Here is a 24401-nt window from a genome sequence, read left to right as displayed (position 1 = left end):
AAAGACCAACCAACGAGGTGGGTCTTCTCAAATTGGTACTCGGATGATTAGGTGTAATTATAATCGTTAATTTTAAAACTAAGATTGCGACTATTTATATTATATATGTCATGAAAGTAGAAAAGTTATTTAACTTAATAATTTTTTATAAATATATTTGTAAATGTAAAATAATATTAACATTATATATATATATATATATATATATATATATATAATTTTAGATAAATTTTAAAGACATGTACTTTTATAATTAATATTTATTTATATAAAATTTATTTATATTTTTAAAAAGATACTATACGTAAACAATGTTAGATAAAAGGTTCATTTTAAATTTATACAAATTTGATTTATTTAACATTAACTTATTATTGAACGGTTAAATTATTAAAATTTAATATTTATAAAAAATTACTAAACAAAACAAATTTAATAAGAGTTTCTCTAAAAAATTTAATCTCCACCTAATTATGAAATCATTAAAATATTAATTATATATTTTTTAACTGAATTGGCAACAAAATTTCAAATTGACATTTTAAAATTTCAGTAAAATTTATTGTTTCAAATTTTCCTCAAATAAATAAATGTATTGAATTTTTAATACTATGATAATCGATTTTTCAAAAAATACAATAAATAAGAATTTACTCTGTTTGAAAATTACTCTATTAATCAAGATAAACAGATGTAATTTTTAATTCAATACTTATTTTATAAAATAAATATGAAGATTATTAAGGGACTTTAACAAAACTTGAAAATTAAATACTAAAAATAAATTAATAGAAAACTTAATGCTACACACAGACGACCTGACAGATATACTAATTCCAGTTCCCATATTGTTACGAAATTATTATCTACATTCTACATAAGTGCCTAAAATCTTGCATCCAATCACCTTCCCCTGTGCTAGATGGAAAACGAAAATAGGCTAATTTGAAGCAACTTTTCCAAGAACAGTAATTCCACTTTTATTTGGTAGAAGCTTCTTCATATAATACTTAGAATTGCGGGACAGATTGATCATTTTCCTTTTCCTTTCAGGAACATAATCAATTGAACATTCTGAAAATCCACGCCTTACAAACCTGGCAAAAAAGCAGGCAAGGAATCCTTAAGTTTAGAAATGCAGCCATGAAAATAATTGAGCATTAAAATGAAGGCCACAATCCGTATACATCACAAGTAATGCTTTCAGGAATTTCGTGCAGATCAACGCATCAACTTTGCAATCCGCAGCACTCAAAATCTTAAATGCATGTTGACAGCAGGAAGGGATTTTTACACTTGAAGAAAACTAGCCGAATTATAGAAAAGAAAGAAAAAAAGATACAGAGACATCCTAAACATTAAATTACCAAAATGACGTAACAAACCATAAGCTGTATCCAAGAATCATTGCACGTGCAGTACAAGCCACAAAAAGTGAAAAATAACAATGATGGCAGACAAGGGTTGCCTGACATGCATTAGGGGAATTACTTACCAATCTGCTGCCCGTGTTGTAAGCAGGAAAATCATATCCAATCCAAGAGATGATGCTTTCTTCTCCATATAATCTGCAAATATTTCATCATATAATTAATTAAATATTGTGAAAACATGTTTGGCAAGCAGCGTTACAGAGCAACAAGATCCAACGATTTACAATCATACAGCTGCTCAATAACCATCAAAATCTGAAGCCTACACCATATCTTCTTGACACAAACATGTTTAAACTTTCGAACACTTCTAAGTTAAAAATACTGTTCTGATTAAGAGCTGAATAGATATAGTTATTAGTGATTACTATTAATAATACATTTGTTCTGGTGTTTTTAGGCCAAAAAGTAAAAAAATAATAATAATGACTAAAGTCTACAGCCTTAACCATAATTTACGCATATATAATATGGTATTTACATTTCTACTAAGGTTTGAAGTGGTTTTAGCAAAATGAGTATGCATAAACAACGAAAAATACCCACGACATTCCAATACATTCCAAAAATTATTGGTCACAATATCCATCAAGCACACAAATTGTCAACCACAGCAGCAATAGCATACCAAGCAATTTGTCTCCCTGTCCTTGGCCACGACAATCAGGAGATACTGCAATGCAAGCAACCTCTCCACACTTTTCCTCAAAGTAAGGGAAAAGGGCAGCGCAAGCAATTATTTGACCTTCTCTTTCCACAACAACGAAAGAATCCAATGATTGTAGCAGCTATAAACAGATAATGGTTAAAATATGAGAGATATCTAGTTAAATTATCAACCATGTAAGCTACAGTATCTAGAACACACGTGAAAAGATATAGCTATGCAAACCTCTTCATGATTCCGCTTAACCAATATGCCAGATGCCTGCAAAGGCTGAATAATTTGTTTGATTCCAGAAATATCTTTTGCCTCTGCCATGCGAGTCCCTTCGTAAAGGTCACTGAAAAAATTTCATTAAAATAAGACTTGTTAGTTGCTAAGAAAAAAAAGGATAAAAACAAACTATTGACCACAATGCCATGAACAATATGATGCATATAGTATATTGATAGGCGGGTAGGAAGTCCATTTGGTATTAATTGAATTTTGTTGAGGTATTGCATGTCTACTGAGAAATATTTAACAAGTTCCACTTAACTATAATATACACGTGCTCTTTATCACTAATATAGACAATTATTTCAATTAATCCTTCAACTATTATTATTTTTCAGTTGTTTTAAATTGTAACGCAACGCTATATAAAAAGGGGAATGGATGGAGTTAAGATCCAACCCATATATTTCCAGCCTTATGCAATCTGAATCACAACAAACTGCCCTGTAATCATCAACTAACAAGAAGGAGTTACAAATAATGCTGAATCTCATTTATGTCACCCTTATGGTGACACAAGCAGGAATTCCACCGGGATACAACCTAAACTATGGTTAAAATAGTCGGACAGAAAAGTCAAGGATGCAATTTATGTCATAGCACCATAACTTACTACCTATTTATCTTACTAACTACGGAATAGTAACCGAATACCAACCCTTGAATAAAATATTCACAATCATAAAAACTTAATCCAGAGACAGTCAGGAAAGGTTGCTTACCTAGCCACCATTGTTCCCATGCCATCTCTTTTAAACAATTCCAACAGCAGAACTCCACTAATAGTGCCATCCAACAAGTGAACTCTTTGAACACCACCCTGACAAATGGTAGATGGTATTATTTTCCACATAATCGAAAAGCATGCATCAACTAAAATTTCAAGCATAGTCACTATGTCAAGCTCTCAACCAGGAACTTCTCAAAGAAAGTTGAATGTCACTCCAGACCACCCATTTTACAGTAGCAAAATGTAAATCAAGTAAAAATTCTAAGATCCTTCCCAATATAGTGCAGTAGTAGACAAATGCACAGCATATGTATATTCTTGATCTGGTCATGATTTGAAAAATGCTTTTGTTCTCACAAGCTCACATACCAATATAGACGTAACTAAGCACAACCAGAGTGCACTTGATATTAAAAATAAAGGTGAATCACAGACTCACTCTGCAAACGAAAGCTGCAGCAGCCAATTCTGACAGGTAGCCATTCATTCGACTTAGTCGCTCTTGGCCTCCAATAGCAAAGCCTTGCTCCCCAGACTCTAAGCCATTTCCATTCTCAAAACCAATACCATTATGGAAGGTTGCATTATTCCATTCTGTAAAACATCCAATAGGTGGAGATTTGATTGTCCCATTAAAATTGTAATGCTCAAAAGAGTTGAAACCTTCTTCATCGACAGCTTTCACATAGTTAGCAGCTGTTTCACTTTGCTCAGCCCGTTTACGAATTAACATATCTGCTTCGTGAAGAGGCAAGAAACGAATTAGGCGTCCATTCTCATCAAGTATTGGACCATCTATAAGGCATATTAGCTTGTCCGCTCCTATAGCCAAGGCACAAGCTGTTGCAACTTCATAGGTGCTGGAGAAAAAATGAAAGCCATCAATATCCAGGTTTCAGGCATTTGTCAAACTCATCATTCGGGTGAAAGGGCACCATATTCAAATCAAGCAACTCTCATTGGTCTTTTCGTACAACCTAATGAAGTAGGTGAAGCATACATTATACATGGTTTCTGCTGTCTAGTTCTTCTCTTTATTATTATTATTATTATTATTATTATTATTGGATGATTAGATCATATCCAAGTAGTGCACAGTAACATATAACCGGGGAAAAAATTAGCGCATTGGCACAGGTGGAATTCTGCTTCACATTCTCGGAAATATTAGTACCACTAATTTCTCAGTATTTGCTCCTTAACATTTTAGAAGAAAAAGCCTTAACAATTAGCTATTTTACCAACTAATGAATTACATGATAAACCTTTTGTTAAACTCTTCATACTCTTTACCCAAGCAACCAACTTTTTCGCTTTTCCTTCTATCATAATCCCCGTGAGGCTGTTTTTTCAGATCTATTAACAAGTCTACCTTGAAAAATTAAATATTTTCAGGAGAAATTCAGATAGTTAACATAACATATGGATAGTCCAAAATTACAAAATTGTTAGGTCAACAGCATATATGTAAAGCATGTAATCAGTTACTCTAAGTTGTAGAAAGTAATTATCAGAATTAAGCTCCAAAGCATACTTGCAATTTAATACTTCTCCAGAGCTGGAGTAGCCCAAGTTGGTTAAAACAACTACACAACCACCATCAAGCCTCTCACGCATGCGAGATGCGTCTACTTTTTTAACTTCCCCAGTTGACCCAAAATCAATTCCATTGACCACCCCTCTTCTCTGCCAAAAAATAGAAATAACAAGATGCTCTAACACAGTGATAAAAACAGAAAGTGATGCAGAATGTCACAAGACCATTTTCACTGTACAGAGAATGAATCACCAATTTCTAACCTTGGCTGCAAGAAAGTTACCGCTGGCAACACTGACACCAACTTCATGCCAACGACTACTGTCACCGTGTCGACGAATGTTGCATATGGAAGGTCCAGGAGAAAGTTTTGCTTCTATCATCAATCTTATTCCTCCAGCTGCTTCCATTGCAGCTGCTAGAGATTCATCATCAGTTATCCTGTAGCTACCAACATACTTAGGCTGGTTCCCTGCAAACATAGTAACAAAGTCAATGACTGTGGCACCAATGTCTATCTAACAATTTTCCTTCTATTTTCTATTTTTGGAGAAAGGAAGACATGGGTTTTGCAAGTAACATAACTAATATGGTAAAAATAAATGAATTTCATTTTCACTAGTGGAAGAAAGTTAAGGAAGCGATTATTTAGAGTTTAGAATAACCTCGCTCATTCAAAAGCTTGTCTATTTGCACATGGGTCCCTGGAACAAGAACAAACCGAATTCCCAGGTGATGGAGGAAAGCTATATCCTGCGCGAAGAAACATATTATAATACATAGCATGGCTTTGTGAATTCCCAGGTAATAAACAATAATGTTTTAAACAAGTTTTGTGAATACGAAACACATATGTTAGAGTTCAAAGACATGCCTTGAGAATGGGATCCAAGAAAGGACTAGAGACAATTTCACCGGAAACAATAACAACAAAGGTGCTGCCACGATAGGCCCACAAATAAGGCCACGCCTCGCGAAACGAACGCACGAATTGCTTATCCTCCATGGAACTGTTGTAGCTCTCTTCTTCCACGCTCCCATAACCATTCACTCCCTCACTCAGCACATTGGGCTTCCTTGCCGTTCCACTTTTTCCGTTACCGAAATGGGCCGCCAAAGGCGACGCTTCTGAGCCATAACGGGATTTAAGTTGGAGGAATGGTTTTGGTGGGTAGAAAAAGAAGTGGTGAGAGGAAGAGGGTAGTTGGTGGAAATAAGAGAAGTTGGGGGTATTGGGAAGGTATGTGCGTAAGGAAAAGGAAGGTGCCATTGAAGAAATCAAAAGGAAGGGGTTGGCGGTGGCCGTGAAATGTATGTCTAGACACACAAAACTTGAGCCGCCGCACCCCAAAATTATTGCCTGCTTCACGCCAACACGTGCAAAATTTTGGTTATTCCTCTAAATTTTTTTCTTTTCTTAACTTCATTAATCAATCCATTGGTGACTACTTCATACTATGTACACTTTTAATTTTTATTTTAGATGAAAATAAAAAAGAAAGGCAAAATCAATTCGCAAGTGTTGTTCTAATTTAGTTGGTTTAAAGTTTAAAAAGTTAAATCTGCCAATTTTTTTTAGTAAAAAAGTACATGTTTTAATATAAATAAATATATAATTTAGATTAATTTATGTATGTATTTTAATCGTATTTGATCCAGTCATGATAAGAATGATTAAATAAAAAATGATTGAAATGCAATAAACTTATTTGAATAAAAGTAACATATATACGGTGTCCAATATTTATAAATTTATTTACCTTTAAAAAGTATAAAATAAATTTAAATATTTTAAATAGATAGTAAAAATATTTTTTCTAAAATAAAAATAATTTAAAATATACAATAAACTTTGGAAAAAAAACTGTGAACAATCTACATCAATTAAGAAACGTTGATAAATTGATCCACTCTAAAAAAATTCAAATTTAACATATACGTTCTGAAAAATAAGCTTGAATATGAAGGAAAATTGAAAAAGTATATAGTTGGGATTTTAAAAGGGATAATATTAAAAATGAGTTTTTGAGATAATCAATTTAGTAGTTGTCAAAGAAAATATGCTTTTCAATCATAAAATGACGTATTCTTAATAACAAAACTTCAACTTTTTTAACAAAATACATAATTAATACAGAAATAACGTTTCTCACATTCTATTTTTATTGCATCATCTTCTGTAATGCTTAAAATAATCCACAAAATGTGAATTTGTATTTTTAAATATATGTTTTTTTTTCTTCTAATAACATATGTTCTTTTTTACCCCTAGATAGACTGAAAAAATTATAAATTTACCGAAACATCTTTGCTAACCGGAAGTGTCCAAAATTATACATGGAGAGTGTCCAAAGTTTTGGGTGAAAACTTTTGTGGTGTAACATGACCGGTGCAAAATCATTTCTCCAATATTTATCATTTCTTGAATATTTATATTAGATAATTTCAATCCTACCTTATTAAACTAGAAGGATATTTTATATTCTTTTACATATGAAATAATTATCAGTTTATATTAAATATATAATAAATAATAAAAATTATTAATTAATTAAAAATATATAATTTTTATTTAAATTTCAAAATATCAGATAAATCATGATTATTAATTTAAAATAATATTAAATATTCTCTCAAATTTACAAATATCACAACAAATAACAAGTAATTATACATTATCTCATCCACTTACATAAAATCAATGTTGATAAAACATTTTGTTTAATACCACAACGGAAGATTGGAGAATAAGGAAAAAATAATTATTTTATTTTAAAAAATAAGTAAAATATAAAAATAACATTTTGTATTACATTAATTTTTTTCTTTAAACACTAATGATGTTTATCATTTAAATTATTTTTAATATTATTAATTAAAAAATAATTATGTTCTTTGAAAGTTTAAAATTTGACATGGTATATAATTCTTTTACTTCTCTATTATATTTTTATTCTCGTATACTAGTATATTAAGAATGTTCTCCAATAAAAAAAATAGTGAAATATGTCCTACTTTAAATATAAAGAAATTTTTATTCAATGATTAAATTAATTAATAAATACATTTTAAATATTAAATATCAATTATTTCCCTAGCTCTGCTTAGGGTTTGATACCCAACTTACGTTTGTTCTCTGTAAAAGGTATCGTTTATTTAAAATAAAATAAAAAAAGAAATACAGCTAATATATATTAGTTTAATTATTCATTCAAATATAACAAAAATTCCCAGTCATGAAACATATGAGACTAGATTTTGGTTTATTTATTTTATAAAAATAATATTATTTTTAAATAATTTCTCTATCTAAAACTTCTTTTGTACTTTATAAATACGAAACTGTTTATTTAATTTCTAAAAAATTTCACAAACTAGAGAAATAAGAATTTTTTTTAAAGATCTCATATACTTACGAGATTTTAACGCATGTCAATATTTCAAATTATTTGTCCACATAGTATGCGAAACTTATTTTAAAAAAATATAAATTCAAGATAATTTTGTTTATGTAAAATACAAATTTTATTTTAAAAGAAAATAAAAATTAACCGTGGTTGTGCTTAGTCTTTTATGAAATAATCTTTAGTGTGGGTTGTTTTAGGTCCGAAAAGATGTGAAGGTTGAGTTGGAACTTGGAAGCCCGTTCTAGTGGCAGTTGACAAGACAAGACCCCTTTTATCCTTGCTAGGCTAAGAAACTATTTTGATTCACGTTTCCTTTGAAAACCTTCTTCTCCTTCAAGATTAAAAGATTCTCCAATTTTTTAATGTTAATCCTTGATGTGTCTAATGTTTAAATAAATATTTCTATTCTTTTTTCTTTCTAACTATGAGCTCATAATTCTATCTTTGACGTGAGCCAAACTAGGGATGGTCATATATTTATTTTCTTTACTTTTATGTTTTGGCGTGTATAGAGATCGATTCAAGATTTTTTTAATGTAAAAATAAAAATATATTGTATATGAAGATTAACGTAAAAAATTGTGTAAAATATTAAATAATATTAGACATCATTAAAAAAAAAACAACTTTTATGGTAGACCCATTCACAATTTTTCCCATAAAAATCGAATTAAAAAAAAAGTTTCACATAAGTTCTACAAAAACCAAAAACTTTTTATGTTGTCTTACTTCTATTCGTCAACCTCCTTATTTTTTTATTTATTTTTTATTCGATTCTTTTATATATATCTAAGACAAAGAAATTATAAAACATAATATTTTAATATTAATTACATTCAATATTATAATTTTTAAAAACAATATTATTATTAATATTATAGTTGCATTAAAATAATCATATTTTATTTGCTGCTATAGTATATACTAGGCACGGTCTTTGTTAGTTATCGTAACGACACGTAACTTGAACTCACGAAACCAAGCTAGACACGTCATCCAGCCTCTCTCAAAATTAAAATTTCGATGTTTGTCCCCATAGCAAAATAAAGCCGGGGAAACCAATAGCTGATCCATTTCAGTTTCCGTAAAACTATATTTTATTTTAAAAAATCTGAAGTAATTGATTTTTATTTAAATATTACAAAATATCATTTTAGAAAACAATGAAGTTTAATTTTCTTAAAACAGTCAAAAACAGGTTTTTAAATCAAATATGAAGTCTGCATTTGGGGTTAGCGAAATTTGGTGTTGTGAAATAATCATCGTAATAAAAAAGAATTATGAATGTGAACATTTAGTAGGTTAGTCACTAAAATAAAAAAATAATTTGAATCAAATGAAAATGATTTGATGACCGTGAAGAAGATGGTGTGAGAGGTGGTACCTTAAGAATGGGATCCAAGTAAGGACTAGAAATGATTTCTGCAGATAAGAGGAGAAGAAAAACTCTGCCCCTATGCACAGAAATATAAGGCTGAGATTCCCTCAGAACCTTCACAAATTCTTGGTCTTCCTCCGACACACCAAACTCATCACAGTCGCAACCTCTCACCAAAAACAGAGACCTATTTTTGGTGTTTTGCGACTCCAAAGCACAAGAAGAAGTGAGGCTTTGAATAGGCACTCTGAATGTAGCATTGAAGTTGTGTTGAGAAGTGGGGCCACGAGAAAGGCAACTTTCTCCGTGCCTGCGCATGGATAGCGGTGGCTTTGAAGTACTTGCAGCCATTCCCTTTTTGTTTTTGGATCTGACGAAACAAGAGAGGGGATTTCCTATTTAGTACTCATCTACATTTTCAGTTGAGTGAGAGAGTATATTTTATACTTCAAAAAAAATCGAGAACCAACCTCAATTACGCGGCGGAACGGTGGCGTTCCATGCACAATAATATAAGGATTAAATAATCATAATAAACAATACCATGAGACACTGATTAATAAAACAGAAGTAAATAATATTTTTTATAGTAAAAATATTAAAAACATTTTTTAATTTAATTATCTTCAATGGAAAATGTTTAGTTTACCTTTAAATAAGCAACTATAGGTTAAATAAAAATTTAGTAAAAAAACCATGTTTGTGAAATAGATTTAAACATAATATTATTAGTTGTGAAGCATATTTAAAGGGGAGTTTTACTTCTCTTGGTGCAAGCACGGGCAACGTTTAAAGTTGAGTCTCCCGTGTACCTTACGTGTTTTGGGACCCCCAATCATTCAGCTGTTCCTTTAACAATAACCGTTGTTGGAAAAAATACAAATATCCATGACATGATGAACTGGTGGAAGTAACATTGGTCAAAGGAATTGTGTGTGCTTGTGCTTGGTAATGTTAACAGAACCCCTCTCCACTTTTGATTTATTCTAGATTTTGCAGAATCTATTTTGATAACGTTTAAATTCATCCTCAAATTTTGAGGACCACCTGACATGTTCTCCAAAGACAAGGATTGTGGAAACGCTGCTCCTTCAAAAGGTTTCTTCAAATAACTGCAACACATGGAAGCCCTGAAATAAGAGTAATTATGTGCATAAGCTTTTATTAAAAGTTGAATTAAAATATAAACTATAAAAACTAACTGTTAAACATTGAATTAAAGAAAAAGGTAAACAAGTATAAATAAAAGATAAAGGACTAACAAATAAAATGAATGTACAAATTCAGGATATAGTTATCTTTATTTGAAGCACTGAATAATAAAAGCCTCGAAGAGAAGCCTTGTTCATTTGGTCTGTGTCTGTTTTCTCATGCACCATTGCTGAGCTTTTTTGTTTTCTTGTGGCTGTTTTCTCAACACTGCATGTCTGGCCTTTCGGTTTCTATTACTACTAGGGATCATTTTAAGGACAATTTCTTTAAGAAACTCTCGAGTTATTAAATTTTATTTTATATAATTTTTATATCTTTTTGTAACATCATGATATTTTTATTATTTAAAAAAATTAATTAATGTATTTCAACTTATTAATTCTAAATTTTTTCTTAATCATATTTTACAACATAATAATTTAATTAAAAATTTTCCTTGTAATTGTAAAGTGTGAATTAAAAATTTGCAATTTTTTATTCACTTATAAATCTCGTCATTAAAGTTATTTTTTACTATTTTTATTTATATTTTATTAAACTTAAAAAGGTGACTAATTTTTATATAAAGAAATTATTAAAATATAATATTTAAAAAATATATAAAAATATGAGCATTCTTTAAACACTTGGACAAGATTTGATAAAAGAATTATTATTTTAAAATATTTTCGTTAACAAATTTTGACTTTTTAAAAATTTATCATTAGTAAATTTGACTTTTTAATTATTTTTTAAAAAAATTGTTATTAATAAATTTTGAAAAAAAAAATTTATATTGAATCCTTCTATTTTTATTCAAAATTGGTTATTAGTCATTTTTTAATTTTATATTTTTGTAATTCTTTTAAAATATTTTTTTTAGCGTATATTATTACAATTACTTTGACAACCGGAGAAAATGCAAAGGAATTAAACAAAAATATCAGCAGGAAAGCCAGGGTCCACTTTCCTAAAGCCAGTGGGGGTCACTAAAGTTGTGATAGTGTTGTCTCGTGACCTCAAACACTGGGACAGATATAAAATAAATAAAATTGTGAAGAAATTTTTTAAAACACATTTTAATGTTTTTTTGTGAAAATAATAATTTTAAAGATTTATAAATTGATAAAAAAATATTTTTAAAAATAAAATAAACCAAACACTAAATATATTGTAGTTACAGTTATAATTACAACTGAACTCATTACATTGCTCGGATAATATTATAAAATGATATACATGTGATAATATAAAATATGTAGTATACTTATAAAATATATAAAAAATAAATTTTTTAATATTAATGATTCATGTCCTAATAACAAAGTGATTAATTCATTTGAGTTTGGATTTTGGATTGTATTGAAATTTTAGAGTTTAGAGTTTAGAATTTATTTTTGAATTTTGAATTTATTTATTTATGTGGAAGTTTTGACAGTTAATTTAACTACAATTAATTTATTATTAATTTAATAATTTTTTAATCAGTATAATATTGTACAAAATAAGAAAGTATATAATAAATTTTTATTTTAAAATATAAAAATTAATACAATTTAATACATGAACAGTATTAAATACTACAATTTTTAATAAAAATTAATTATATATAATTTATTATTTACATTATTGCACAAGTTAAAAAAATCATTAATGAAAAATTTTGATATCCCAATTTTAACATAGCCTGCCAATGGAGAATAAGATGCCACTGTCCTTCCTTCCGGAAGATACAAACATCAAATAACTACAAAAGTTTAAGTATACTCTGGTGCCATGAGGAGATAGATGACAAAGACCGCTTCATCTTATCCTAAAACATGTCGGAGACAAATATGCCTCTATGATATACGATGGATATTTTAGCTACATTTTAATCTAGATTCTATTCTTGAACTACATGTTTGGAATTAACAGGTAATACAACTGTAAGTTTAATAAATTCTGATTTATTGAACCATAAACTTGCAATTTCCAAAATACAAGTTGGACAAAGATGCATCAAACTAACACAAGATGATCCAGCGTTGCAGAAGACTATATGAAGATTTTTTTAGTAAGACCTTAATCCCAAAGAGATAGAAAGAGAAATGTTATTTTATTATAAATCTAATTTATGGAGTTTTCTTATTAAAAAAAAGTCACTTTATTAATTCGAGCATTTATACCTTAGTGGGATTTTCTTTTTCAACTTTCAGTGTGCGGTTTTGGTGGCATTATTTATTTTACAGTTAAAAAGTTAATTATCTCTTTTCAATAAACGACAAGTTTCATTCGTATATTCAATTATTTCAAATGAATTTTACTTAACTTTAAACTAAATAAACACCTAAAATCTTAAACTTGACACAAATCTGAGTTTTATATTCTATTATATAAAATGCAGGAAATAATGCACAAAAGCAAAACCACCAACATCATGATTACAAACTGAAATGTACTGTCAATATATATATATGTGAAAACTGGATTGAAGGATTGGCAATTCGATCAAACAAAGTGTAGAAGATACCAAAAGGAAGAGAGAGGGGGGGGGGGGGAAGCAAAATGAAACTCAACCAAAACTACACGGCTAAGAAGTTAAGATGTACTAAGACATAGAACCGAAGTTTTAACTTAAAAACGTAGAGATTACATTTTAACCATTTCAAAATTAAGACATCAGTTATACAAAACGTCTAGAGGCTGCATGGACCGATGTAACGCGTTGGATGGTCGGATACAAATTAAAACATTTTCCCGACCCTCCCCAGTGGACAGGAACTGAGAAACCACCGACACAGGGAATGAATATCTACACCGTGGAAAACATGTCACAAAAATTTTACACTTTAAGTTTCTCTAATCTACATTGCCCTCCTGTTTCTACCATCTGTCAAGGAAAAGCAACTATCAGAACAACAGGAAAGGAACCCTGTAGGACATTCTCACCTATTTCAATTAAGCTGTCATGAATTTGTGAAGAACAATAAGACGGCTCAAGACCACAACAGCCACCGTCGGTGCCGGCTGTCGGTTCTTGAGTTGGGTGTTACAGTTATCCTATCCGCATTGGTGGACAGCCATTTACTGAAATCGGGCGATGCAACGAGTTCTTCCAAGGCCTTTTCAGTGGACTCCTTTGTGAATGTATCCCATTCTGCAGCTGAATATTTTTTTCTCTCTGGTGTGTTGTGTATGATGGATGGGTATAGCTCCTCCTTCAGTGTTTTAGGCGGTGTCCCAGTGAAACCTGAAGATGTACACGTTAAGCACCACTGATGCTTTCCTTTTCTCCCCCAATCAATCAGGAGAAAGGAAAAAAATAATTGAAAGATGACATTTCCATCAGTAAAAGTACGAATATGCAAGATGGAGAAAACCTGGTGGAGATTTGCAATGAGTCAAGGTGAAGCCTTTCAGTTGAGGCTGATTAAATGTAAAATCCTCTTCACTTTGCATCATGTACATATGTTCATCATCTGAATCAACGAAAGGCAATGAATCAGGAACCAGAGATTTCCTCCTGTTTTTCTTGGGTGATTTAAACAAACTCCTGCAAAATCCTTTCACAATAAATACCATACCAAAAATCGAAGGACATATTGGACAAATAGTTATACGAGGAAAATTCTCATGAACACAAAATGCTGTTTAGTTTGATAGCTTATGGATTTAAAATAAAGTAATAATAAATCCCCAAAACAATATACAAAATATATTTTATATTAGTAGAATTTGCAACATGCTACCGAAGGTTGATTAAAAACACAACACAATTTTGAAAAATACAAAAAGGCTCCCTACCCCCCTCTCTCCTTGTGGAAAAGGAAAACTACTGTCCAATTTAATTAAGACTTTGAAAAGAAAATCTTCATTATTGAAAATTACAAAGCAAGGTCCAAAATTCAAGGAAGCGACTAACCTACGCATTCGTCGAAGGAGTCTCAATCTATGCATCCTCTTCAACAAGGAGACTAGTGATCCACATAATAATGCCAATGTTCCTAACAGAGGATCCATTGAACTCTGGAAATAACATTTGATCAAACTTGCAATCCATCGAACTCAAGATTAAACACACTAAAATTTGTATTTATTACAGGACACAGTCTGGTTTATAGGCCAGAATTGCAGTACAAAACATAAATGACAGGGTTTCCCCCTAATAACAAGGAGTCTCCTCCTTCTGCATTCAGCAAATAGCAAAACTACCCAAAAAATAACCACCCCCAAACCCTATACATATAAAGAATCTTGTACTAGCTATCACACCATTCTATAACTGCCTAAAGACAAATAATAAGTCAAAATAATAATTCAGATCCAATACTACCCAAATAATAATAATTGTAAGTACACAAACACTAATAACTCAGGTCTCCTGACTTTCAGTTTGTTTCTTATCCCTTCATACATAAATTTTACAAGGTCTATCTCTGTCAATAATCATGTGCTTATCTGAAGCATCAACATAACAAAAATGGGATGGTGGAGATAAATAAAGAAAGAAAAAGAAAAAATTAAAACCTGAAGAATCATAATAGAAGCCAAAATCCTTAAGGCCCATGCAACAAATTGGGCAGTGCTTGTGTCCACTGATCCATCTTCAGTCAGGACAAGCTTGTGGACCACCCAAAACCCCAACCAGGCTCCAGCTATTGCAACAAAAGTCAGCAGAAATATTGCCAACTGCAGTTGACAATGCAAAAGTGTTCAAAGACTACATGAGTTGGCTTTGCATTCTTTTATGGCTAGTAATTAAAATTTACAGACATAATAAGTGAGCCCAGCCAACCATAATTCAGAAAACATTAACAAGGAAAAAATTTTAATCAGCATTATGGATGTCTAAGCAAATTAACAGAAACCATAGAGGTGACTTACATACAGGATTATACATGTCTTCATCAATTCCTAGCTCTGTAAGTACTGAACGAACTAAGCCAGGAATGTAACGGAGGAGAAAAGTCCCAAAACCAACCTGATTTAAAATAATGGTTGAAATTTTCTGATCCACATGCATTATAAATTGGTATTTCAAGGTGGAAAAAAATGCTTTGAGGTTACACTTACAGCAGATGAATACAAAAATATAGCAAGGGAACTCTTGCGACCAGTTGGAAGAAGTTTCATTCCCTGTCAATTATATTAAACAAATTCCATGTTAAGGTCAACATAAAATCTTCCATAGCAATCTTATATCAAAACTAGTTTACAAATGAGACATCAAACTATTAATTAGAGAGAGGACTGGAGTTTTAACCTCAACATCCAGCAACCACTTAGGAAGATATAAACCTTATTAGTTATTCTAGACTTTCATTATAGTTGATACTCAAAAAAATATTCTGATAGACCCTCCGTAAGACAGGTTTACATTAGAAGAAATAAAAGCTGTGACAGGGAATAATTACCGATTGGCAGTTAGTTAGGTGGGACAGTTAAGCCTATAAAATAAAATGTAACGGGAGAATAAAGCAGGAAAAGGATTTAAGAAAAAGTCTGAAATTGGAGTGCACTGGATCTCTCGAAAACCCAGAATTCGATACCATATTGTATCTTCCTTTCTAAGTTCAATTTCAGTTTCTTATTGGAACTGAGTTGAAATCTTAGGTTTTATCAATAAAGAATCACTCTTTTCTGTAAAGTGAGGGTACGCGTCTCTATCATATTCCTTTCAATCTACTGAGGTAACCAGGTTGATTAAAATTAAATTATAAAAGGCAAAAAAAAAAGTGTTAGGTTGATTAATATTAATTAAAATAACGCAAATACAATGAGTTAGGCAACATAATTTCAAATATGAACAATGTCTAGGTTGACGAGACCACTAAAACCATAAAGATTAACAAACAAAAACAAAGGTCTGCATCAGATAAGATAATCCATAAACATGGAACAAGAAAATTTTTCTAGAGCAGAAAAATCAAAGGCATAGTTGATCAACAATTGAAAAGATTAATCATGAACAGCATATGACATCAGATATAAAACTTTCCAATTTTCAAAAATTGAGGAACAGAAATAAGTTACCTGATAAAGAATGATCAATATCACTAGAATTATTCCAATTGCCATTGTGCTGCTATAATAAAATGCTAATGATTTGCTTATAAAGGATGCCAAGCTCAGCAGAATAATGCCTAATGCTAATAATACAATACGAAACACAAAAAATTCTGCAAAGGAGGAGGGGGAAAACTATTATTAGTACCAGATGTCACTGTTCTTACCACAGATCAATAAAACTTCAAGAAACTGTAACTCATCAATGACAAATACAATATTTGGATTAGCTTATTTTGAGAAAATAATTCCTTTGTTTTTTTGGCGGTAAGAGATTTTGTCCAAAACAAAAAAACAATTATTTCCCAAAAAAATAAGTCGAAACAAACATGCAGATAAGAGCACTAACCTTCTTCAATGGAAACCTCAAAATTTTCCAGTGTGGAACCAGCAGTCCTTATGTCTAAGAGCTTGCGGTCAAAAGGAGACATTGATCGAGCCCAAGAACCCTTGGCAACTTTCTCCCACTGACCAAGTGGGCACATCCCCACTGGAAGAGACACATTCCTGAATAATACACAGAAATGTCTTAAATCAGTTACACTGACTATTCTTCAAATTCTAGTTTGATACATGAATATCAGTATAGTGAAGCAATAGTCCTTGCATAAGCAAATTTAGACTTGAGGTATAAAGTCATTTTCCTCTGTTGAATGAATGATAGTTTATCATGTGCACTCATCAATACAATAACTACGTCCCAATAAATACCCATTAAATACACAATAAGATGCAAGACGTTCAACAGAACACACAAATATACTATCGATGATGCAGGCACTAGTGCAAATACTCACCTATGGAAACAAACCTCAATGCTTGGGAGGCGAACATTTGAATTTGTAGGCAACACCTTCACTTTCAAGGAGTGGGAAAATTTCCCCAGGTTTCTAAACCTTGGCAGTCCACGTATATGAACTCTTTCGACAACCACAGTAGCACCGGGCTTAGAACCAGGAGGATTTCCCACAGGCAAGCCACGCGAGAGCTGCAGTGTGGTATTTTGAAGAAGAACTGCAAAAAGAAATAAGGAGGGAAAAAAGTGAAATTTCAACATGCATATGTATAACACCAGATTTAGTTACGTAATAGCAACCTAAAAGACCAACAACATACAAACCACAATCTCATCAACCATAACTTTGAACAAGCCATGTGAACAGAATATTGATATTGAGAGGAATGCTAAAAGAATTTTAATGTCATCAAATAGAACTTAGTGTGAATCAATGAAAATACGTGAGGACTAAACATAAGATGAATTTAGGGTATCTTTCTTTCCACCATTTCGTTTCCCATCAGTTATGGAGATGCTATCCTTAACTATCCTACCAATACGCCTCGACAACCAAACTATCTCGAAAGAGGAAGTGAAAATGTAACCAAACCATCTATAGGAAGAAAAGACACAGCCAAACCCTATATTTGAATACAAAAAAATATTTTAAAAAAAAAGGATAAAGGGCGAAGAATGCATACATAAGGACCGTTCATCGGCAAATACCAGAATTGAAGAAGCCCAAAGAAACAACAGGCGAAGAATCCAAGCAGATTGCGGAGTGTGAGTGCCCGCCATGGCCATACCCGGGTTTGGAACTCAGACTAAAGACGAATAACAGGCGCGAGTTCAAAATCTGCAAAAAGTTAAGGGTTGTTTTGCAATTTTATTGGGCCTGAGCTAACTCACTTTCTTTATGCCCCACGTTTTGAAACAAACACAGGCCCGGACCCAAATTCACCGTAGATAGAGAAGAAAGGCCTCCAGAAACTGATACATAATAACACAGTACTTGTAAATTTGAGAAAATATTTTATATTTTTTAAAAATTAACGAATAATTTTTTTAATATTTTAAAGATTTAAGGATATTTATATATTTTTTAAATAAACTACTGACTTCTACTATTTATATCATCTTAATCACAAGACATCGTAAAAAAAAATAATATAAAATAAATGACTTAAACAAATCCTAACATTTAAATTTTCAAAATCAACTTAACAACTAATCACACGTTAATTTTTATATTTGAATTAAGCTCGGATAATAATTTTAGGGTTTTGGATATAATAAGTAGCTCCTGGACATATGTTTTCCATAATCTTGAGTTCACAACATCTTCCGCTATGGCTTTTTTTATTTTTAGCGACACAAAAACCTTATTTCATTTTCTTTGGCTATTTAGTGTAACAAAAAAGGAATATAAAAGAAATCAGGATTGATTGAGTAAAAAGCTCAATAACATTGATGCCAATAACAAAAGTCCAATCTGGCCTTTCATTACAATCTCTATTCCGGATTTTTCGTCCTTCAAAATAAAAAGGTTATTATTTAAAGTTCACTATATTAGCAGTATCTTTATGATTTTTAAAACGTTAATGCAAACACTATATCTATTCATGCATCACTATCAAACTACTGAACCATGAGAATATAACTTAATTAAAATATTGAAAATATTTTTTTTTACACTTACATTTAATAATGAACTATTGTATTAAAAAATTATTAACATTTATAATAATTTTAAAAATATATTTACGGTTTTAATTAGTTGATAATAAAAATATCAAAATTATACTCATAAATGTATATTGCAAAAAAAAAAAAAACGGAAATCAGGTCACTTTCCTTAGCCGGAGGTTGTATCCTCTTATTTAAGCAACAAATTGCATCAGGCATGTGTTGATAAAGCTAATAATAAAAAATCTGGACAATGTTTACGACAGATATCCCCAAGTTTTTGATGGAAAGGCAAGAATGCATCAAAAGCAGGGGATAAAGTGATTGCATCATTGACCCATGATTCAATCAAAACTAAGCTAACCAATGTACAAAACAAATTGTAAAAGGTGCATACATAGTGGAGCTAGCACTACTGGAAAAAATGTCGGGTTTGAGTGGAGGATCTTTGCTTTTATAATTTATCCTATACTCTGCATTGTCTGCTCTGTTCTATAGTGTGGAGCAAAGGGGACACCATAATTTTGATCCTGTGCCATATCATCAAATGACCAAAATTTTTGCCTTGTTTTGTTCTTAAGTATTTCAAGGGTTAGATAATATAATTTTCCCCCGTTTATCTCCCATATTTTGTGAAGAAAGAAATCAAATTAAGAAAAATAAAAGATTCTTGTCCATTTTAAAATTGATCTAATTTATGCTTAAAGTAATTGGTTGTATTAATATTAACCTTTAAGATTGCCATTGAGTATCTACAATAATTTTAATTAAAAAATATAAATGTATACAAAATATTTTATAAACAAATATTACTTTTAAATGTTTGACTAAGAAATGATGTACGTACATTGATATTGTCTTGCGAATCTTGTTTTGTATTCTATAAGGAAAATGCAGTGCATAACTTTCATGCTAAATTTTATCATCGTTCACCAGAATGGAACAAATGAAAGAGATTGTACATAATCTCTCGAGTTCGACGATACTGATCCGTCAAGTGGCCCCTTACTGCTTTATTGGTATTACTTATAAAACCTTTATTCACTTTCAATTATACTTTATGGTATCAATATGACTTGTGTTTGGTCTTTTTGTTTAGATAATTAATGCAAAATGGGTGTTAAAGTACAAGTAATTAATTGTTGTTTTTCACAAAATAGAACGTTAAAAATTCTTAGCATATAGATTTCTGTTATTTAGTTATAACTGTAAGTCAGTTAGTTGTTAAAAAAATAGTTTGTGATTGTATATAACAACAACTTCTATATTCATTTATCACTTTTCTTGATTAAGAAAAATATTATTTTTCATCATCTTCTTCATTTCCTCTTGTGTTTATTCTGCGAGCTTACTTTCTTTTACAGTGTCACTCATGGCTCTTTACTATTTCTTTTCAAGTTTTTGCTAGTTTTCTTTTTGATTTGTTTTCTTCTTCTCTCCAAACATGAGTTCAGGATAAGATCAATCCTTAAATGTTCATAACCCCTATTATCTACATCCCAGTAAAAATCCTGCAACACCTCTTGTTTCACCAGTTCTTGATCCCATGAACTACAATTCATAGAGTAAATCCATGCTCACTGCTTTGAGCGCGAAAAACAAAATTGAATTTGTTGGTAGATCACTTCAAATACCAGCATCTGATCATGTTCTACACTCAGCATGGAAAAGATATAATAATATGGTTGTGTCATGGCTGGTGCATTCTGTATCACCTTCAATTCGACAAAGCATATTGTGGATGGATAATGCTCTTGATATTTGGAAGAACTTGAAATCACGCTAGTCACAAGGAGATTTGCTGCTAATTTCAGGATTACAACAAGATATGACTTCTATTAAATAGGGTGATACTTCTATTACCTATTATTTCACAAAATTGCGTATGATTTGGGATGAATTAGAAAGTTACAAACCTGATCCTGTGTGTACATGTGTTCATAAATGTTCCTGTGATGCTCTTACTAGTATAATGGAAAGAAAAAAAGCAAGATCATGTTATGCAATTTTTAAGAGGATTGAATGAACAATATACTACTGTGAGGTCCAATATCTTAATGATGGATCCTTTGTCACCCATTACTAAGGTGTTTTCGTATGCAATTCAACAAAAACGTCAATTTCTTAACTCTAATTTGATTGGAAATATGAGTTTAATCAATGTTGCTAACACAATTTCTGAATCTAATATTTCTTGTAGTTACTACAGGAGAACTAACCACACGATGGATAATTGTTTTAAAAAAAATGGATACCCTCCTAATCTCTCAATTAATAGGGGAGAAAGAGGAGGTCGCAACTCTTATGGAAGAGGTAATACTGTAGGAAGAATTATTAAAGCATGTACTCACTGTGGAATAAATAGTCACACTATTGAAGAATGTTACAAGAAATATGGTTATCCACCTGGTCATAGATTGTATAAATCAGTGAATAGTACTATTACAGATGAAAACAATACAAAAAACAATGACAAACAAATGCAGGATTGTATTGTAAAAGATATGAAGCTCACAACTCAACAATATGAGGCCTTGATGAATTTGCTTCAACAACAGACAAATCATGGAGTTTCAACTTCAAACAACATTTCTCACATAAACCAACTTGGTACAGTCTTACCATCTAATGATCATAGCATTATAGGTAATGATTTACCTTTGATTTGCACCATCAACAAGCATGATCAGGCCACATGGATCCTTGATTCAGGTGCAACTGATCATGTGACTTCTTCATTACAACTTTACACCACTTATAAGCAGATTCATCCCATTGTTGTTCAGTTACCCAATGGCCAGAAAACTGTGGCAAATTATTTCGGAACAGTCCAACTCACTAATTCCCTTACACTCACTAATGTCCTATATTTGCCAAATTTCACTTTTAACTTGATTTCTATCTCCAAACTTGTTTCTTCACTTAATTGTAAATTGACTTTCTTTGCTGATAAATGTTTGATTCAGGAAATAGCCAGCCAGAAGATGATTGGTATAGTTGATGCAAAAGACGGACTATACAAATTAAAGAAATAGTCAAGTAAAGTTTTGGGTGTCAGTTCTATTCTATGATTGCTACCTCTAATTCTACCTTTCCTGTAAAAAAATGATCATAGATTTATGGCACTATAGATTAGGTCACCCCTCTCATGAAATGTTGCATCTCATGAAACAACATTATCCCATTTTGTTTTCTGATTCAAACTTTGTATGTGATACATGCCATAAGGCTAAGCAAAGAAAATTGACATTTCCTTTTAGTACCTCTCGTACTTTTACTGTTCTGTGTTTATTGCATGTAGATATTTGGTGGCCTTGTTCAGTTACATCTCTACATGGACATAAATATTTTTTAACCATTATAGATGACTATTCAAGATTTGTATGGGTTTTTCCTATGATTTCTAAAGCTAAGACACAAACTCAATTACAAAAATTTGTTCTTTTTGTTGAAAGGCAATTTGAAACCAAAGTTAAAACTATAAGATCTGATAACGGAACAGAATTTATTATGACCCAATTTTATGTTGCAACTGGTCTAGTGCACCAAATTTCTTGTGTTGAAACACCTCAGCAGAACGGAATTGTAGAGAGGAAACACGAACATTTGTTGAATGTAACTCGAGCTCCTCTATTTCAATCCCATTTACCACCTATTTTCTAGTCATATGCTCTTCTCCATGTTACGAATCTCGTCAATTATTTGCCTACACCTTTTCTTGATAATTTTTCTCCATATCAGAAATTATACTCTATCCCTTACGACATTACTTTGCTTCGTGTCTTTGTTACACAAGTACTCTTACAGTTAATAGAAAGAAACTTGATCCAAGAGTTTTACCGTGTGTTTTTCTCAGCTTCAAACCCCACAAAAAGGGTTATGTAACCTTTAACCTTAAAACTCGAGCTATTGAAATATCCAGAAATGTCATTTTTTACGAAGAATGTTTCCCTTATCTTGATGCTATTTCTGTCACAGATAATTCTCCTTCTCTTTCACACTCTCCTATTATAATTCATACTGATGATTCATATCCTCCTCTTTCTGAGACATAATTTTTCTAAGTCACATTCAATTGTTCCCTCTTCATCTTCTTCTCTTGAGTGTATTCTCAATGATACACAAACTAATGCATCCACTAATACTTCATCCTTCAATGAACAACAACCTCAGCTTCGCAGATCTGATCGACCAAGGAATAGACCAGGAAAGTACAATAACTTTCAAACAAAATTTGCATCAACTGTCACCTCTCATCATTCAGGTATTCGATATCCTTTATCCTTAACTTTATCATATAATAGATTGTCTCCTTCATACCACAGTTTTATTATGTCTATCTCTTCACAAACTAAACCAACATCTTTCACTGAGGCTTCCAAACATGAACATTGGATTCAAGCAATGAATGAAGAAATTAGTGCTTTAGAGAGAAACAACACATGGTTTCTTACAGACTTACCTCCTAATAAGACTGTTATAGGTTGTAGGTGGGTCTATAAAATCAAACACCATGCTGATGGAAGTATTGAAAGATATAAGGCACGACTAATTGCTAAAGGTTATACTCAAATTAAGGGACAAGACTATTTGGACACATTTTCTCCAGTTGCGAAGATTACTACAATTAGACTACTTTTAGCTCTTGCTACTGTAAACAATTGGCATCTCAAACAACTTGATGTTAACAATGCTTTTCTACATGGTGATCTTAATGAAGAAGTTTATATGATACTTCCTCTAGGAATGAAATCATCTAAATCTAGCCAAGTGTGCAAACTTCAAAGATCTCTCTATGGCTTAAAACAAGCTAGTATGCAGTGGTATGCTCGATTATCTACTTTTCTCATGTCACATGGCTATAAGCAATCTATTTCTGATTATTCATTGTTCACCAAACATAAAGAAAAGTCTTTTACTGTTGTACTAGTATATGTTGATGACATTGTTTTGTCTGGAAATGACATTTCTAAAATATCTCATATCACCAAAATGTTGGATATTATTTTTCGTATAAAGGACCTTGGAGATTTAAAATTCTTTCTTGGTTTTGAAATTGCTCAAAGCCAATCTGGTATTAATATATGTCAAAGAAAATACACTTTGGATATTCTTAATGATGTTGGCATGCTAGGATCCAAACTGACTTCTACACCAATTGATTATTGTACACGACTACATCAAACATCTGGTCTTCCATTATCTGATACAGAATCTTCTTCTTTTCGAAGACTCATTGGGCGATTAATCTATCTCACTAACACTCGACCAGA

General features: G+C 31.3%; 2 protein-coding genes across 4 annotated transcripts; both read right to left on the bottom strand.

The window, feature by feature from the left end:
• Window positions 1–681: 681 nt before the first annotated feature.
• On the bottom strand, window positions 682–9837 carry LOC113869411 (probable amino-acid acetyltransferase NAGS1, chloroplastic). Of its 2 annotated transcripts, none has more exons than XM_027505721.1 (10): window positions 5515–6068; window positions 5306–5393; window positions 4904–5112; window positions 4638–4789; window positions 3543–3963; window positions 3096–3193; window positions 2326–2437; window positions 2062–2221; window positions 1496–1568; window positions 682–1097 (listed from the first exon to the last, which is right to left on the bottom strand). In XM_027505721.1, the coding sequence occupies exons 1-10, from the start codon at window positions 5908–5910 to the stop codon at window positions 941–943; spliced, it is 1866 nt and encodes a 621-aa protein (XP_027361522.1). In that variant the 5' UTR covers window positions 5911–6068; the 3' UTR covers window positions 682–940. The 2 variants fall into 2 exon arrangements, with proteins under 2 accessions (XP_027361522.1, XP_027361523.1); XM_027505722.1 differs by lacking the exon at window positions 5515–6068 and adding an exon at window positions 9432–9837 and having other exon boundaries at window positions 765–1097.
• A 3330-nt stretch (window positions 9838–13167) lies between these two features.
• On the bottom strand, window positions 13168–18272 carry LOC113869384. Of its 2 annotated transcripts, none has more exons than XM_027505687.1 (10): window positions 18144–18272; window positions 17462–17678; window positions 17014–17171; window positions 16632–16777; window positions 15672–15734; window positions 15487–15579; window positions 15126–15287; window positions 14521–14624; window positions 13979–14151; window positions 13168–13848 (listed from the first exon to the last, which is right to left on the bottom strand). In XM_027505687.1, the coding sequence occupies exons 1-10, from the start codon at window positions 18244–18246 to the stop codon at window positions 13595–13597; spliced, it is 1473 nt and encodes a 490-aa protein (XP_027361488.1). In that variant the 5' UTR covers window positions 18247–18272; the 3' UTR covers window positions 13168–13594. The 2 variants fall into 2 exon arrangements, with proteins under 2 accessions (XP_027361488.1, XP_027361487.1); XM_027505686.1 differs by having other exon boundaries at window positions 17462–17675.
• Between the last annotated feature and the right edge of the window lie 6129 nt (window positions 18273–24401).

Source organism: Abrus precatorius, unplaced genomic scaffold (assembly GCF_003935025.1).
Source record: "Abrus precatorius isolate BTA unplaced genomic scaffold, Abrus_2018 Scaffold6, whole genome shotgun sequence".
Classification (NCBI taxonomy): Eukaryota; Viridiplantae; Streptophyta; class Magnoliopsida; order Fabales; family Fabaceae; genus Abrus; species Abrus precatorius.
The sequence above is the reverse complement of the archived record's forward strand: the minus strand, read 5'-3'. Positions and strand labels throughout refer to the sequence as shown.